Source organism: Gossypium raimondii, chromosome 2, assembly GCF_025698545.1.
Source record: "Gossypium raimondii isolate GPD5lz chromosome 2, ASM2569854v1, whole genome shotgun sequence".
Classification (NCBI taxonomy): domain Eukaryota; kingdom Viridiplantae; phylum Streptophyta; class Magnoliopsida; order Malvales; family Malvaceae; genus Gossypium; species Gossypium raimondii.
In genome coordinates this window covers 31,444,666-31,461,743 of record NC_068566.1, presented here as the reverse complement: position 1 = coordinate 31,461,743, position 17,078 = coordinate 31,444,666, and the positions used below count along the sequence as shown (strand labels likewise).

The 17,078-nt window shown below is 35.5% G+C and overlaps 1 protein-coding gene across 1 annotated transcript; it reads right to left on the bottom strand.

The window, feature by feature from the left end:
* Positions 1 to 5,737: 5,737 nt before the first annotated feature.
* On the bottom strand, positions 5,738 to 8,605 carry LOC128034077 (serine/threonine-protein phosphatase 7 long form homolog). Its single transcript, XM_052622768.1, has 5 exons — positions 8,557 to 8,605; positions 7,053 to 7,117; positions 6,322 to 6,995; positions 6,155 to 6,236; positions 5,738 to 6,058 (listed from the first exon to the last, which is right to left on the bottom strand). Exons 1-5 carry the CDS (start codon positions 8,603 to 8,605, stop codon positions 5,738 to 5,740), a joined length of 1,191 nt encoding a protein of 396 aa, XP_052478728.1.
* Between the last annotated feature and the right edge of the window lie 8,473 nt (positions 8,606 to 17,078).

Here is a 17,078-nt window from a genome sequence, read left to right as displayed (position 1 = left end):
ACTTTAAAAGAAAAGCAGCTAAAAATAAAGTAAAATTGAACAAAGAAGTTAATGATAAAACTTCTTTAAAAGCTTTGAAAACCTCAAAACTATACATTTTTTAAAACATCTATTTTATAATATTAATTGTTTTTCCTAAAATTTTAATTTTAAATTATGTCATTTAAAATTTAATGTGTCATTTAACAGTTAAATTAACAATTTTAATAATATAAGGACCAAATTACTATACCCTCAATAGTTTGGGAATATAATTAAAATAACTTAAAGTTTTGGGACTAATTTAGAATGAGGGTCCTAGTTTAGGGATGTTTGTGTAATTAACTCTTATTATATTTGTTTATGTTTGTACTCTACTCAAGGTGGGAATAGGGTTGTCAACAATGATAAGGGAATAAGCAGATCTGGCAAATGGCAATTCTTGCTTAGGATTTAATTTATTTTTTCAAACAGAGTACTGTCGCTATTAATTAATTAATTAATTAATTAATTTAACTTATTGTCATTTAAGGCTTGCAGTTGGAATCAGTATGAGGAGATAACTTTATAAATCTGCAAATTTCCAATAATATTTTCTTTTAATGTTTTTGGAGGTTGAAAATTCGTTTTCATCAGTAAATTTTCTGAAAGATCCTATGGACCGACAGATGTCTGACCCTCAAAATCATTACTTTTCTCACCAGGTAATCATGTTTTATGTGTTATTGGGTAAATTGCATCCAATGTCATTAAATTATTATGTTTTAATCACTCAATTTCAAAATGTTACAAAATGGTCATTGAATTATTTAAAAGTTTTCATTTAAGTCACGGGATGTTAAAATCGCTATTGTATGACTTTTGTTTGCACAGTTTTCTCCAATTAAAAACTTTTCTTCCCATTCTCTTCTACAGTTTATTTTTTTTCTATGAAATAACTTAAAATGTTCTAACTTTACGAATCAAAATTCAAATAATTTTTTCTCCGATCTTCAACATTGACTGTCAGATCTACTTGGAACTAATGTATGTTCTTTTACTCGTCAATAGGTATTGATCCACCATATTGATTGTAGAATCAGCGCTTGGAGCTTGCTAGCAAATTTAAAAAAAAAAAACTTAACAACCCAGTGACTTAAATAAAAACTTTTGCATAGTTTAGTGACTTATAAAAACTTTTAAATAGTTTAATAACATTTTGTAACTTTTTAAAGTTGATTAATAAAAACATAAATTTACTAACATTTTAGTGACCTTGGATGTAGTTTATCCTTTTATTTTTCTTTCCAGCCATAAAAATTAAGGCAAGTAGATATTGACATAGTTGACAAATGTAGAGTTCTTACATCTTGAGTATCTAGGTTCAAGACTCACCATGCGCAATTAAATGCATGGGCCTTCGAGTCCCATCATAAACTATTGTCATGTATAGATTTTAGTTCGATTTGTTAGTTCTTAGTCTAGATTATTTCAATTTATAGTTTATTTATGCTGTAACAATTTGGTTCTTTGTTTCTTCTTCCGTTTATGTTGTAATAACTTAATTTTGCACCTAATAATTATTCGAACATGTATTTAAATTATATTGTTCTCCTAAACTTTTAAAAATAAAAATTGAGGTCTGGCATTGGCTTTGGAGCAAAAATTTAGGTGTTTTTATTAGTGCTGGTGTCACTACAAATAAGTGATCAATTTTAGGAAGAAGACAGATAATAATAATAATAATAATAATAATAATAATAATAATAATAATAATAATAATGTTCTATAATTATTTTTCATACTCATATCAACTCTTAAATTTATCAAATTGATTTTAATATGGGTAAATTATCCATATTGTCACTTATATTTAAGGATGTTTCTATTTTGTACACTACTTTTTTTGTTAATTTTGTGACTATCAGTAAATCAAATTTAAGTTATAATCACTCCACTTATTTGGTCAACAAACAAAAGATTGACGTAATCATTTTATTGATATAATAATAAATTATACTTTCTATCAATTTAATATTAATATTAAAAATTCAAACAAAAATTCATGATTTTGCATCAACAACCAATAATTTAGCACCACATGTACTAAAAAAAACTCTTTAACTGATCTGTAATAACATGTCGTTAATAAAAGGGATAATGGAAAAATTATCCATGTACTTTAACAAATTTATACCTGCAATTTCAATTTGTCCAATATGATTCTTATAGTTTTATTCCGTCCATTACTTTGGTACTTCGTTTTAAACAGTGTTAATTTATGACTCAAATTGACACATGAACCAATATTGTAGTGACATGTGGTATAATGGGTCACACCAAAACTTTAAACAAACATAGGGGCTTGTTAAAAATTTTCCATTTTTATTTGTCAAGATGAAAATCAGGGTTTTTTACAAAAATATTATAAAAAAATAAAAATTTACCAAAATATTACAACTTTTTTTTTATTTACCAAAATATATAAACTTTTTTTATTTACCAAAATATATAAAAAAAACCAAAAAAACCTGCAAAAAAAATCAGACCGATGTGACAATTTACTGGTCACGCCAATGGAATTGGCGGCACCAATGGTGCCAATGCCATTGGCGGCACCAATGGTGCCATACTAATTGGCGGCACCACTCGTATTATAAATACGACCTCTGCCCAGCTGAAGAGAGAAAAAAAAAAAAAAGAATAAGAGTTGGCCCGGAAAAGAAGAGAAAAAGAGCAGAAAAAGGAGGTATTTTTTTAAAACTAATTGATTATATTGTTGTTATTATTTTGTATATTTTGTAATATTTTTGTTTTAGTTTAGTTATTAAGATTAATAAAACTCAAAATAAAAGTATTAGTTAGTATTATTATTATTATTATTATTATTGTTGTTGTTGTTGTTGTTGTTGTTGTTGTTGTTGTTGTTGTTGTTAGTATGAAGATGTTATTAATGTATTAAGATGTAACTTAGTAATATTATTGTTAGCGAAAACTAGTATTACTATTATGGTTACTTATTATTTTTATTTACGAAAATAAACTAGTTAGTAAAAATTAGTATTATTATTATAGTTAGTTATTATTTTTAGTAAAATTAATAATTTTAGTGTGTATTATTTTGTGTATTATTTTGAGTATAAATTTTTTAAGTAATTCATTTACTGTTCGAGATTTTTATGAGATTTTGTTTTTTTGATGATTAAATATTGAAGATGGATGCTAAGTTTCTTGTATGCGTTTATTTCGATGGAGTCATATTGACAACAAGTGTTGGATGTGTATTTGAATGTCGGCAACAAATAGCAATGAGATTTAATAGAAATGTATCGTTCGATGAAATGAAGGCAAGGATTAATGCAAAAATCCATAGGCGTTGTGGGAGAAGGATATCAAAATTTTCTACAAGTTTCGGTTTAAACAAACCCGGTCAAATTCGTGAAATGGAACTTGTAGACGACGAAAACGATGGAGACAATGGTCGATCTCTATTGTGGGAATGAGAGTGAGAAGAATGCACCGATTCACTTATTTGCTGAGTTAGTCGGTATGGAGCAAAATGCATCTGATGAAGAAGACGGGGCTGAAGAACCGCGGATGGTGGCTCCAATATCATACGTTGATAGTGAATCAACTATGGGTGGGATCGGTATCGACCTGAATATTACACCCGATGTTGACATGATTGGTGGTGAAGAAGAAGGTGCCGGCGAAGAAGAAGGTGGTGGCGATCATTGGGATGAAGAGGTCGATAGTGACGCTGATCCCGATGTGGACGATGTACCTGATGATATTGACGCTGAAGATGTCAACAACGATGAAGGCATTAACGCTTCTTCGGTCGGGGAGCAGATGCGGCGTATTGTGATACACAATAATCCTGGGCCACACATGTCGCTCATAGATCCCGACGCAGCGTATGTATCTGAGTTTCCGGAGTACCTTGAAATAGTTCATTCTCACGGGCTGGCCGTAACATCTGATGATGATGAGTTATTCATAGGCCAGAGATTCAGTTGTAAAAAAGATTGCGTATATGCCATTAAACGATACAGCATGAAGATATCGGTGGATTATAAAGTCTCCGTGTCTACTCCGACAATATATGTTGGGGAGTGTTGGAAGGCAGCAGAAGGCTGCAATTGGTGGGTACGAGCTGCATTCATTAGAAGTTCTCAGATGTGGGAGATACAAAAATTTGTTGGTCCTCATACATGCACATCAACACGTATGACAGAAGATCATGGAAAACTTGATTCGAAAACTATTTGTACGTGTATCATGCCAATGGTGAAGGATATGCCAACCATTAGAGTTTCGGTACTCATTGCGGAAATGCAAGCATGATTCTAGTATCGAGTCTCATATTGGAAGGCATGGGTAGCTAAACAGATGGCGATGGAGCAACTGTATGGGGATTACGATTCGTCGTATAACGAGATTCAAGGTTGGATAGCTGCTATGCGAGAGTACGTACCGGGGACTGTGATTGAGTTGCAGACTAGTCCATCTTAAGGCCCGGATGAGCAGTTAGAGCCGGCAAAAAGGATTTTCCATCGGATGTTCGGACGTTCGATCCATGTGTGCGGCATTTCCCCTGCAAGCCACTTGTGCGGTGGATGGGACTGGTCGTATGAAAAATATACACGAATCGCTTCTTGCGATTGCTCAAGACGATAATGAAATGTGCTCCCGATAGCATTTGCTATCGTAGATAAAGAGAACATGGAGTCCTGGGAATTCTTCCTCACAAATCTGCGGAGGTATGTTATTAGGAACGATAACATTTGCATAACCTCCGATAGAGGGAAGGGTTTAATTGCAGCTATTAGGCGTTCCGGTGTGCCGTGGAGATCCGTTTGCTGCATTCGTCACATTGCGTCAAACTTCTATAAAGATTATAAGAATGCAGACTGGAAGAGACAAGTCGTGGCAATTGGTAAATGATAACCTTATATTTTCAATATAAGCTGTAATGTTTGATGTTATCGACTTACTTTAACTTATTTTTCGTTAATACGTATGCAGCGTACGAGTTAGAGCCACATATTTTCCGGCAAAGAATGACCCGACTTGAGAGTGACATGGAGGGGCAGACAAACACATATTTTCGACAATGGTTGCGCACAATGGAGTCGTGGCAGTGGGCTCAAAGTGCTGACAAGAGCTTTCGTTATGGCCACATGACCATAAACTTAGTCGAGGGGATCAACGCAGTCTTGTTGAAAACACGTCATCTTCCTATTGCATCGATATTTTCTGCTACTTTCTACAGGCTGTCCACTTTGATGCCAAGAATGGGTCAGCAGCAAGTCGACCAGATTCAGGCGGGACATGTGTTTGTTGAACATGCGAGGGATGCATTGGTCGTAAACCGTCGGTTGGCGAGGTCAATGAATGTGGAAATATATTCACGACGACTGGAAACGTTTCGAGTTACTGAGAACATCGGTCGTCAACCTAGGTCCTACGGAGTTGATCTCCGGAACAGACGGTGCGAGTACAGAAAGTTCGAAACACTTCATTACCCCTGTGCGTAGCTCGGATAATATTCACCGCCCAACAAATCCGGATGATAGCCATGTGATTCCTCAGTTGATTCTGATTGTCCGGGCTCTGCCTGTTGTGGAGGACAAAATACCGTCGGATCCGGATCCATTGAGCTGTGTGCTTCCGATCCCTCAACTTGCTGAACGTACGGGGGGATTATCGTCGATCGCGCTCCAAGTAAATACGGCTTCCCGCAACTATGGTACCATTCTGTATACTGTCGAGATGGCTACAGGTCGGTAGCCATAACCATCTGAGGAATTCGGCGCAATCGATCGTACCACAGTGCGACGTATTTCCGGTGATATATTCCCCAGTCTAATTGAACTCTTCCTCTCTTTGTCAAGCCGTGATCTTCCCCCAACTGGCACGGTGGATCCGGGATAGGTTGGATGCAGCCAAACTGCCGAAGCACCCGATCACCGTGATACCACTCGACGACGTTGAAATTTATAATTGGTGTGTTTGTGCACCATGTGTGGGAATCAACGAGTGCGGACGGGGGTACAACATTTGTAATTTCCGGCCTCCGGTACGGCATCCATATAAACTGCATGAGTAATAACATTATAACGAGTTAGACCGATAACATGTGAGTAACATATAGAAATACCATGTAAATACGAATATTAGAATAGAAACTTACCCCTTCCCGGGCATGCTGTTCAATCCTCATGCGGTATATCGGGACATCACACGACTTCCCGATGCCTGGACGGGTCATCCACCTACCAAAAATAGTATAGGGTTTAGGGTAGGTAACATTACTCAATATATTATGACTACAAATAATGACAATTTTTATTTTATCACCTGAGTGGCAGTGGATATATATAGGGTTGGTGACTAACGCGTGCCAAAAATAGCATCCAATAAAGTGCCCATGACTGCAGCAGCATGAGGCATCCGCCGATGTCTTTAACTTTCGGCTCTGTCGCCCAACTGTACGACCTAGCCGTGGACAAATCAGCAAGCAGAGGCAAGTACGACAAATGCACACTGTCGCCGTTTGCATCAGGCATGAGTAGTGCCCCTATCAAATGCATGATGTACGCTCGAGCAGCGCACATCAACTCACCTTCACTGGCGGCCGCTGATAGTCGACAAATTTTGGCTCTTAGCCATGTAAATTTTATACCAGAAAAATATTTATCACCGTTCTCTGGTGACTCTCCTAGGAGTTGATAGCAAACTGCAGCCGGATCCGTTAATGAAGATAGTCCCGTAACGGGACTCCCGTCAACTGGGAGTCCAAGCTGCACTGCAACGTCCTCCAACGTCACCGTGCACTCCCCACACGGAAAATGGAAAGTATGGGTCTCTGGACGCCACCGCTCCACTAGCGCGGATAATAAATCAAATCGCAAGCCGGAGGACCGGATCAATGCTACTGACCCAAATCCGGCTAGCTCCAGGTACGGCATAAATCGTGCATCCGGAGCTATCTTTAAAACACTCACGCGGCCCCTTAATACTCGGAACGAGTCCTGATAGTGTTAAATAACAGAAAAAATATTACGATTGCATAATTTATTTCTATATACTGTGTTATTAGCCATATCAGATATGCGTCTAATACTGCTTTGAATCAATTCAGCCATTGCGATGCCTGCAAGTTGAAAAAAAAGTTAGTAAAAAAATCTAACTTCGTCCATTTATTCGTATTTTTTTCTGCGCATTTTATTCCTTTAAAAATATCATAATTCTTAATTTTATATTTTTACATTCTTTCAGTGCATAATGTTTGAAATTTATTAATCGAGTGTGTTATTTAAATTAATTTGCTGTAAAAAATTAACCCTTACCCCTACCCTTTGCTCGTATAATTTTCTCAATTTTATTACTTTAAATAAAATAAATTATTCTCCTATTTTATTGTTTTAAATTATTTCAGTACATTTTCTTTGAAATATTTTGTATTAATTGTTTCGAATTTTAAAAAGTTAGTAATACACTCTTACTTCGCCATTTGTTCGTATTTTTCTTCGCATTTTATTACTTTAAAAATATCATTAACTTAGTCTTTTATAATTTTACATTATTTCAGGTGCATAATGTTTGAAATTTATTAATAACTAAGGAGAGATTAAAAGTAATTATCCACATATTGGTACCGCCTTTTATTCCCTCCATAACCATTTTTTCCTCTATTCTTTTGGTAAATAAAATAAAACTTTATAATATTTTGGTATTTTTTGTAATATTTTGGTAAATAACCCGAAATAAACCCTTTCCCCGCCCTTTGGTCGTATTATTATTTTTCGATTTTATTTCTTTCAATAAAACTATATTCTTTTGTATTTTATTATTTTATATTATTTCACTACATTTTTTCCAATTATTTGTATAAATTATTTCTGAATTTTTAAAACATTTACTAATACAGTCTTACTTGACCATTTATTCGTATTTTTTATCCACATATTATTATTTTAAAAAAAATCGTAATTTTTATTTTATAATTTTACATTATTTCAATTTATTATGTTTTACATTTATTACATGTACATTTTTGCATTTTTTATTTTCGATAAATATACAATTCTCGTTTTTTCTTTTCGTATTTTATATTTTCTTAAACATACTTCTTTGTCATTTTCTTTTAATGCTATTTTCCTAAAATTTTAATTTCAAATTCATAAGTAAATTTCATAAAAAATTCCTAATCAACATACAATGTACTTTAACTTATTTTTTCATTCTAAATATATTTCATAAAATATATATGCTAAATAAAATAATAAAATAACTATAATGTACATTACATAAATTTTAAACACGCAAATATTACAAAAAAATTCAAATTTATAAATAAAATTACATTTTTTGCCCTTTTTTTTCCTTTCTTCCCTCTTCCTCTTCTTCTTCTTTCTCTTCTCCTTTCCCTTTCTTTCCTTCTTTCTTTCTTTTTTCTTCTCTTCTCCTTTTCTCCTTCTTTCTTTCCTTTTTTCTCTTCTCCTTTCCTTTTCTTTCTTTCCTCTCCTTTCTTTCTTTCTTTCTTTCTTTCTTTCCCTCCTTTTGCCCCCACCACCGACCCCCCCATAATACCAACTGGTGCCGCCAATGGCATTCGCACCATTGGTGCCGCCAATACCATTGGCGTGACCAGTGAATTGTCACATCAGTCTGATTTTTTTCAGGTTTTTTTTTGGTTTTTTTGATATATTTTGGTAAATAAAATTTTTTTTATATATTTTGGTAAATAAAAAAAATTGTAATATTTTGGTAAATTTTTATTTTTTATAATATTTTTGTAAAAAACCCTGAAAATCAATTAAAAACAAAAAAAATAAAAAAATAAAAATACTGATTATTCCGTTTATTTTATAAAATAATATTAAAAAACAAAAAAAATTTATAAGATTTAGATTAATTACAAAAATAGGTTATTTTCTACCATGTTTTCGGGTGCTGCGAATGTGTCAGGTAGCACCACCCTAAATTTACCCAAAACATTTTACACTGATTTTGTGGAAAAAAATATTTTTTAATTGGTGTCGCTTGACAAATTAGCGGCACTAGTACGATTTTTTTTAAAAATACATATATTTATGAGTTTATATAGCACGAAAATATACGGTACAAAATTTTTTCCTTTCTTCCCTCTTCTTCTTCTTTTTTTTCTCTTCACCTTTCCCTTTCTTTCCTTCTTTCTTTCTTTTTTCTTCTCTTCTCCTTTCTTCTTCTTTCTTTCATTTTTTCTCTTCTCCTTTCCTTTTCTTTCTTTCCCTCCTTCTGCCCCCACCACTGACCCCCCATAATACCAACTGGTGCCGCCAATGGCATTGGCACCCTTGGTGCCGCCAATGGTTTTGGCACCTTTGGTGCCGCCAATACCATTGGCTTGATCAGTGAATTGTCACATCGGTCTGATTTTTTTTGCAGGTTTTTTTTTGGTTTTTTGATATATTGTGGTAAATAAAAAAAAGTTTATATATTTTGGTAAATAAAAAAAGTTGTAATATTTTGGTAAATTTTTATTTTTTATAATATTTTTGTAAAAAACCCTGAAAATCAATTAAAAACAAAAAAATAAAAAATACTGATTATTCCGTTTATTTTATAAAATAATATTAAAAAACAAAAAAAATTATAAGATTTAGATTAATTACAAAAATAGGTTATTTTCTACCGTGTTTTCGGGTGCTGCGAATGTGTCAGGTAGCACCACCCTAAATTTACCCAAAACATCTTACACTGATTTTGTTGAAAAAAATATTTTTTTAATTGGTGTCGCTTGACAAATTAGCGGCACTAGTATGATTTTTTTTTAAAAAAATACATATATTTATGAGTTTATATAGCACGAAAATATACGGTACAAATTTTTTTTTTTACTACCTGACACATTGACGGCACCAATGTGATTTTAAAAAAGATGGCAGAAAGGAAAAAAAGTTGAATAAGTGAAAAAAAGTTATTGTTTAGGTTAGGGAGCCCATGACCGATTGGTCACATTGAAGGCAAGTGTTAGGCCGGTGTTGCTTGACAATTAGGTGGCACCAGCCTAACGCCTGCCGCCAACGTGACCAATCAGTCACGACTCCTTACCCTAAATGCTAGCCTCTTTTTCTTTTTCTTGTTTTTCTTATATAATACTGGTCTCCCAATACACACGGGAAGTAAGTAAAGAAGAGTGAAAAAAAATGTTTTAGGCTATTTTATGCTGGTGTTTTGGGAGAAAAAAATGTTTGTGTTGGAGTTTTAGAGAGAATTTGTGATAGTTTTAAGGTATTTTTATTGTTTGTAATAACAATAATTTGTATATTATATTTGTATATTTTAATTTATTGTTAACGTTTAGATTTAATATTTAAGATTATATTTTTATTTGTAAAAAAAATTGTTTGTTTTGGAGTTGTAGGGATAGATCGTAATAGTTTTAAGGAATGTTTTTCTAGTTTATAATTGATAACACTCTAGAATAACGTATTTTTATGTATTAATTATGTATTTATTCTGAGTATGATCCTGCTAATTTGAGCTATTTATGATCTTTTATCTCATAGGGACTAAATTTGAGGCAAAAGCAAAATTAAGGGCCAAAAGCGTGAATTTAGAGATAAAATGAGTCAATATGCGACATAAGGAAAAGTTGGTGCCAAAAGTGCAAGCATGGAGGAAACAAGGGTTGAAATGCAAAAAGAAGAGATTTTATTCTATCAGACTTTATTTTAATTATATTAGGATTAAAATAATTATTAAGGATTATTTAATTTTAGGATTTTATTTTATTTATCTTTGTTTATCTTCAATTAAATGTATTTATCTTTTGAAAGTTTAATTAGGATTAGACTATCTCCCCTAGTACTATAAATAGGGGGTGAAGTGACTCAAAATGATTGATCTTTTTCTGTAAACACTCTCTCCCCAAAAGTTTAGGCTTTTGTTCTTCTCATATTTCCTTTCAATAAAATCTTCATTTTTATTTTATTTATTTTCTTTTCCATCACAACCATGAGCCACTAAACCCATCTAGTCGAAGGTTGCCGATATTCCCCAAAAAGGATTCTTGAGGCTTAGAGTCCGTACTTAGTCTCCTCGCCGAGTATTCATCATTTCTCCGCACTACGGGGCTGACACTTTCGTCTATGTCCCTTTAAGAAGTAAGCTTTTCAACGTATGCAAAGGCGGCCGCTTTGTATGTTTTGGGAAGGTTGCACAGTTGGTTCATTAGCTTACTGTGTCAGAGGCTGGCAAGCCCAAGAGACAAAATGGCACGGGATTCGCCATTGAGAAGCGTTGATCTAGCATAAGACGATCCCATAGAAGCGATTGTTGGCTAGAGTCTGGTTCCACTAAATCGTAAGTCTAAATCCTTGTAGCTAGTGGTCGTAGGCATCCTCTTTCACTATAACTGGCTTATTCGGTTTGGAAAGGATCATCTAAAGCCGAGGATTGAACCCAAGGCGGAACAAGACAACTAGAGGTTGGAACCTCCCATAAGAATTTCTTTTCTCTCAACTTTATTTTTAATTTCTTGAATTTTCGATTCAATATTCTTAATTTTATTTTTATTTTATTTTTCGTTTCTAGATCCAAACCTTTAATTCTGTTATTTTCTTATTTTTTTCCAGGAATGCAGGTTTTCTTGAGCAAGATCCTGCCTGGGATTTCATGGAATAAGATATTGTGCAAATCCGATCCCTAAGGATTTGACATTACTTTCCTTTTACTATTCTTTTTCATTATTTATTAGGGATAGGATATTTTTGCTGCTTTCAACGACTGCATCAAATTTTGGCGCCATTGTTGGGGACTGGTAACATACTAATCTTATTTTTTGTTTCTTATGACCAGATCTGTTCCAAGTACTCTTGCGTTCGATTCAGAAATTGAGAAGACTGCTAGAGTCAATCGCAGAGAGACAAAGTTTCGAAAAAAGCAGTCAGCAGTGGTTGGAACTCAAAGTAACCCTCCGCCAGAAATTGAAGTTGACGACGAAGCTGAGTCTAGGGTTAACGAAAGCCCTACTCGAACACTTGAAAGCGAAAAAGTAAAAGTTGACCCATCAAAAGAAGTGCTTAACGCTAGGGTTAACAAAAACCCGAATCTAGCACACCAACTAATGACTCAAACAATTTGGCAACTGGCCGAAGCTCCGACAGAACAACCGCTATTGTGCATCGCGTATCCTACTATGGATACCGATTTTGAGTTAAAGTCAGGACTAATCCAGTTATTGCCAACTTTTCTTGGGTTGCAAAATGAAAATCCCCACAAGCATCTGAAAGAGTTTCATATGGTTTGTCTTAGCATGAAACCTCAAGGGATAACTGAGGATCAGATTAAATTGCGTGCTTTCCCTTTCTTCCTAACAGATTTTGCTAAGGAATGATTATTTTATTTACCCCCTGGATCTATTACAACTTGGGTTGATCTATCTCGTTTGTTTCTGAATAGGTTTTTTCCAGCGTCTCGAGCAGCTAAGCTAAGAAGAGAGATCGTTGGAATAAGGAAAAAAGAAGCTGAGTCCCTTTACGATTATTAGGAGTGGTTTAAAAAGTTGTGTGCAAGCTGCCCACAACATGGTATAATGGAGCAATCTCTCCTCCAATACTTTTACGAAGGTTTGAAGCCCAAGGAGATTAATATGGTAGACGTCGCTAGTGGAGGAGCATTGGTCAACATGACTCCCCAACAAGCGAGAAACTTGATCTCCACGATGGCTACAAATTCTCAGCAGTTCCGAGCCAATACTGAACCCTTTAAAAGAGTTCACTAGCTAAGTAATTCAACCTTAGAGGATAAAGTTGATAGACTTACTAATATGATGAACTCTCTTATTGCAGAAAAAGCGAAGACAGCCCGATTATGCGGAATATGTGCTACACTTGATCATGCAACTGATGCATGTCCCAGTTTGTATGATGATACCATGGCCTATCTAGATGCTGTGGGAAATTTCCTTGGGCCGCCACAAAGGCGATACGACCCCTACGCTAATACCTACAACCCATGGTGGGGGGACCATCCTAACTTATGTTATGAGGCCAATCCACGAAATAACCAGCCATACTAAAATCGATTTCTGCAACAGCCGCAAGGTTTAGGTAATTCTCTAGAAACTATGGTCAATAAGTTAGCAACTAATGTTCTTGATTTTCAACAGCGAATCTAACAACAAACTCTTAATTTTCAAAAAGAGACGAAAGATTTCCAACAGAAAACCGAGACGTCCATCAGAGAGTTGACCACATCGATCGAGAAATTGACCTCTCAAGGGAAGTTGCTGTCACAAACAGAACTAAACCCTAGACAAAATGCGAATGCAATGATGTTGCGAAGCGGAAAAGTACTGAAACCGATTCCTGATAGGAATCTTGGCCAAGAAATCACCCAGAAAAAACCCGAAAAAGATGAACAGGTTCGACCGAAGCCTTCATTGCCTAAAATTCAACCTCCATTTCCAGAACGATTCAACCAGTGTCGAAGAGGTAAAGAGGACAAGGAAATCCTTGAAACATTTAGGAATGTCGAGATCAACATTCCGATGTTGGACGCCATCAAGAAAATACTGCGGTATGCTAAATTTCTTAAAGAGCTTTGCACCAACAAGTGACAATTAACTGATAATGAAATTATAAATGTTGGTGAGAATGTATCCTTAGTGTTACAACGGAAAATGCCGGTAAAATGCAAGGATAGAGGCATGTTTGCAATACCATGCAAAATAGGCCATTTGGGAATTAAGAAGGCTATGTGTGATCTAGGGGATTCTATAAATGTAATGCCAAATTCTATTTATGAATCACTTAACGCGGGTTTTTTTGACAAAAACAGGTGTTATCATTCAATTGGTGGACAGGTCTGTTGTGCATCTAGAAGGAGTCATTGAGGATGTTCTGGTAAAAGTTAACGAGCTTATTTTCCCTGCAGATTTTTATGTGATCAAAATAGAGGAGGATTGCACTCCTGGATCTTCAAATCTCCTGCTGGGTCGATCGTTCCTTAGTACAGCTAGTACTAAAATAGTACAGCTAGTACTAAAATCGAAGTTCGAAGTGGAACTATCATGATGGAGTTTGATGGGAAGATCGTAAAGTTTAATGTGTACGACGCCATTAGCCATCCAAGCGAAATCTTGAGTGTAAATCGTATCGACATAATTGACTCTTTAGTGGAAGAGAATTTTGAGTCAATTTATGGAGATAATTATGAACTTGATAAATTTGAATTTGTTAATGAGTTATTATCTCCAAATAATAAACTGTTATCTTCTGTTATACAGGCACCAGAGTTGGAGTTGAAACTGCTTCCTGAGCATCTGAAATATGCATTTTTGGGGAAGGGTAATACCCTACCAGTCATAGTTTCCAATAGACTCTTCACACATGAAGAGGAAAGTTTGGTTCATGTACTAAAAAGTCATAAGGAGGCGATTGGCTGGACCATTGCAGACTTAAAAGGGATAAGCCTTTTAACGTGCACACACAGGATCTACTTAGAGGAAGACGCGAAACTGAGGCGAGAGGCGCAAAGACGGCTAAATTCGAATATGATACAGGTAGTAAAAAGGGAGATAATCAAGCTTCTGGATGCTGATGTAATTTACCTTATTTCTGACAGTAGGTGGGTAAGTCCGGTACAAGTCGTGCCCAAGAAAACGGGCGTGACAATAAAGAAAAATGCTGAAGGTGACTTGGTACCTACTCGAATACAAAATGGGTGGTGTGTCTGCATTGATTACAGGAAGTTGAACTCATACACTAGAAAATATCATTTCCCTCTTCCTTTTATAGATCAAATGCTCGAAATATTAGCCGGAAAAACTCACTTTTGTTGTCTTGATGGATACTCAGGTTTCTTTCAAATTCCAGTCGCACCGGAGGACCAGGAAAAGACCACTTTTACATGCCCATTTGGTACATTTTCATACAGAAGGATGCCATTCGGTCTTTGCAATACGTCAGCCACCTTCCAGAGATGCATGATGAGTATATTTTCTGAGTATGTGGAAAAAATTATCGAAGTTTTTATGAACGATTTTACTGTATATGGGAATTGTTTTGATGAATGCCTTAAAAACCTAATGATAATTTTGAGTAGGTGCATAGAATTTAATCTTGTCTTGAATTATGAAAAGTGTCATTTTATGGTAGACAAGGGTTTAATTCTGGGTCATGTTATTTCATCTAAAGGAATTGAGGTCGATAAGACCAAAATTGATATTATAAATTCTTTGCCTTATCCCTCCACTGTAAGGGAAATTCGTTCTTTCCTTGGCCATGCAGGGTTCTACAGGCGCTTCATAAAGAACTTCTCGAAGGTAGCTGAACCACTGTGTGAGTTGTTGCAGAAGGATAAGAAATTTGAGTTTGGCCCAAAATGTAAGGAGGCATTTGATACACTCAAGAAAAAGTTAGTCTCCGCTCCTATAGTGCAACCGCGAGATTGGAAATACCCATTTGAAATTATGTGCGATGCCAGCGAACGCGGTGTAGGAGCCGTGTTGGGGCAAAGGATAGACAAAGAACCACATATCATATGTTATGCCTCGAAAACCCTAGATGCTGTGCAGAGCGACTACACCACTACGAAAAAAGAACTCTTAGCCGTTGTATTTGCTTTAGATAAATTTCGACCTTATTTATTGGGATCTAAAATAATTATTTTTTCTTATCATCCAGCCCTCAGGTACTTGATCGCGAAGAAGGAAGCAAAACCGAGGCTCATTAGGTGGATTTTGCTGCTCTAAGAATTTGACATCGAGATTCGAGACAAAAGGGGATGCGAGAATTTAGTGGCTGACCACTTAAGCAGAATAAAAATACCTTTTGATGACATCCCTATTAAGGACGAATTCCTTGATGAGAGCCTATTCTCGACCGAGGCACGTCTCCCATGGTATGCAGATATAGTAAACTTTCTAGCCACATGATCGTTACCCATTGAGTTAGCATGTTCCGTGAGGGACAAGCTTAGACGCGATGCTTGAGATTACATTTGGGATGACCTATACTTGTGGAAACACTGTTTAGACAAGATAATACGAAGATATGTTCTAGAAACCTAAGTAACTTCTATCCTTAATTTTTTTCATGCTGAAACTTACGGAGGTCACTTTGGCCCTAAGCGGATCGCTCATAAGGTGTTAGAATGTGGGCTATATTGGACCACAATTTTTCGAGATGCATATAACTTCTGTAAGTCTTGCGATAGGTGCCAACATACAGGTAACATCACTAAACAAAATCAAATGCCCCTTTCCCTGATTCATGTATGCAAAATCTTTGATGTATGGGGCATCGATTTCATGGGCCCATTTATTTATTCATTTAGCAATGTATATATAATTCTTGCAATAGACTATGTTTCTAAGTGGATAGAAGCAAAGCCTACTCACAATGATAATGCAAAAAACTATTGTGGAGTTTCTAAAACGAACTATTTTTCCAGGTTTAGCACACCTTGAGCCCTAATCAGTGACCGTGGCCCCCACTTTTGCAATAAGGTCATAGAGGCACTGTTGGCAAAATATGGAGTCCACCACCGTATAGCTACGACTTACCATCCCCAAACGAACGGTCAAGCTAAGGTCTTGAGCAGGGAAATCACTACTATTTTGTAGAAAACGGTTCGTCCCAACCGAAAGGATTGGAGCCTTCGGCTAAATGACGCACTTTGGACCTATCAGACTGCGTATAAGGGACCGATTGGCATGACCCCGTATCGACTTGTTTTTGGCAAAGCTTGCCACCTTTTGGTCGAATTGGAACATAAAGCCTATTAGGCCGTTCGACAATGCAACATGGAGTTAGAACTCGCAGGAAAGGCAAGAAAATTAGACATCCAAGAGTTAGAAGATATTCACAATGATGCCTACGAGAATGCTCGCATTTATAAAGACAAAACAAAGTTGTTTCACGATAAGAGAATAGCTCAGAAGCATTTTTCGATAGGACAAAAAGTTTTACTTTATAACTCCGTGTTAAAGTTATTCCCAGGTAAGCTTCGATCACGATGATAAGGACCTTTTATTGTTACTAAAGTGTTTACACATGGAGCGATTGAAATAGAAAGTGAAGAATCTGGAAAGCAGTTCGTAGTCAATGGCTAGCGGTTGAAGC

Bases quoted from the DNA above. Each gene is read 5' to 3' on its own strand.
- LOC128034077 (XM_052622768.1), bottom strand. From the start codon at position 8,605: ATGGTATTGGCGGCACCAATGGTGCGAATGCCATTGGCGGCACCAGTT. The intron at 6,237-6,321 runs GTGATAAAATAA...TATTTTTGGTAG, and splicing joins ATATATCCACTGCCACTCAG to GTGGATGACCCGTCCAGGCA. The intron at 6,059-6,154 runs GTAAGTTTCTAT...TTACTCATGCAG, and splicing joins AACAGCATGCCCGGGAAGGG to TTTATATGGATGCCGTACCG.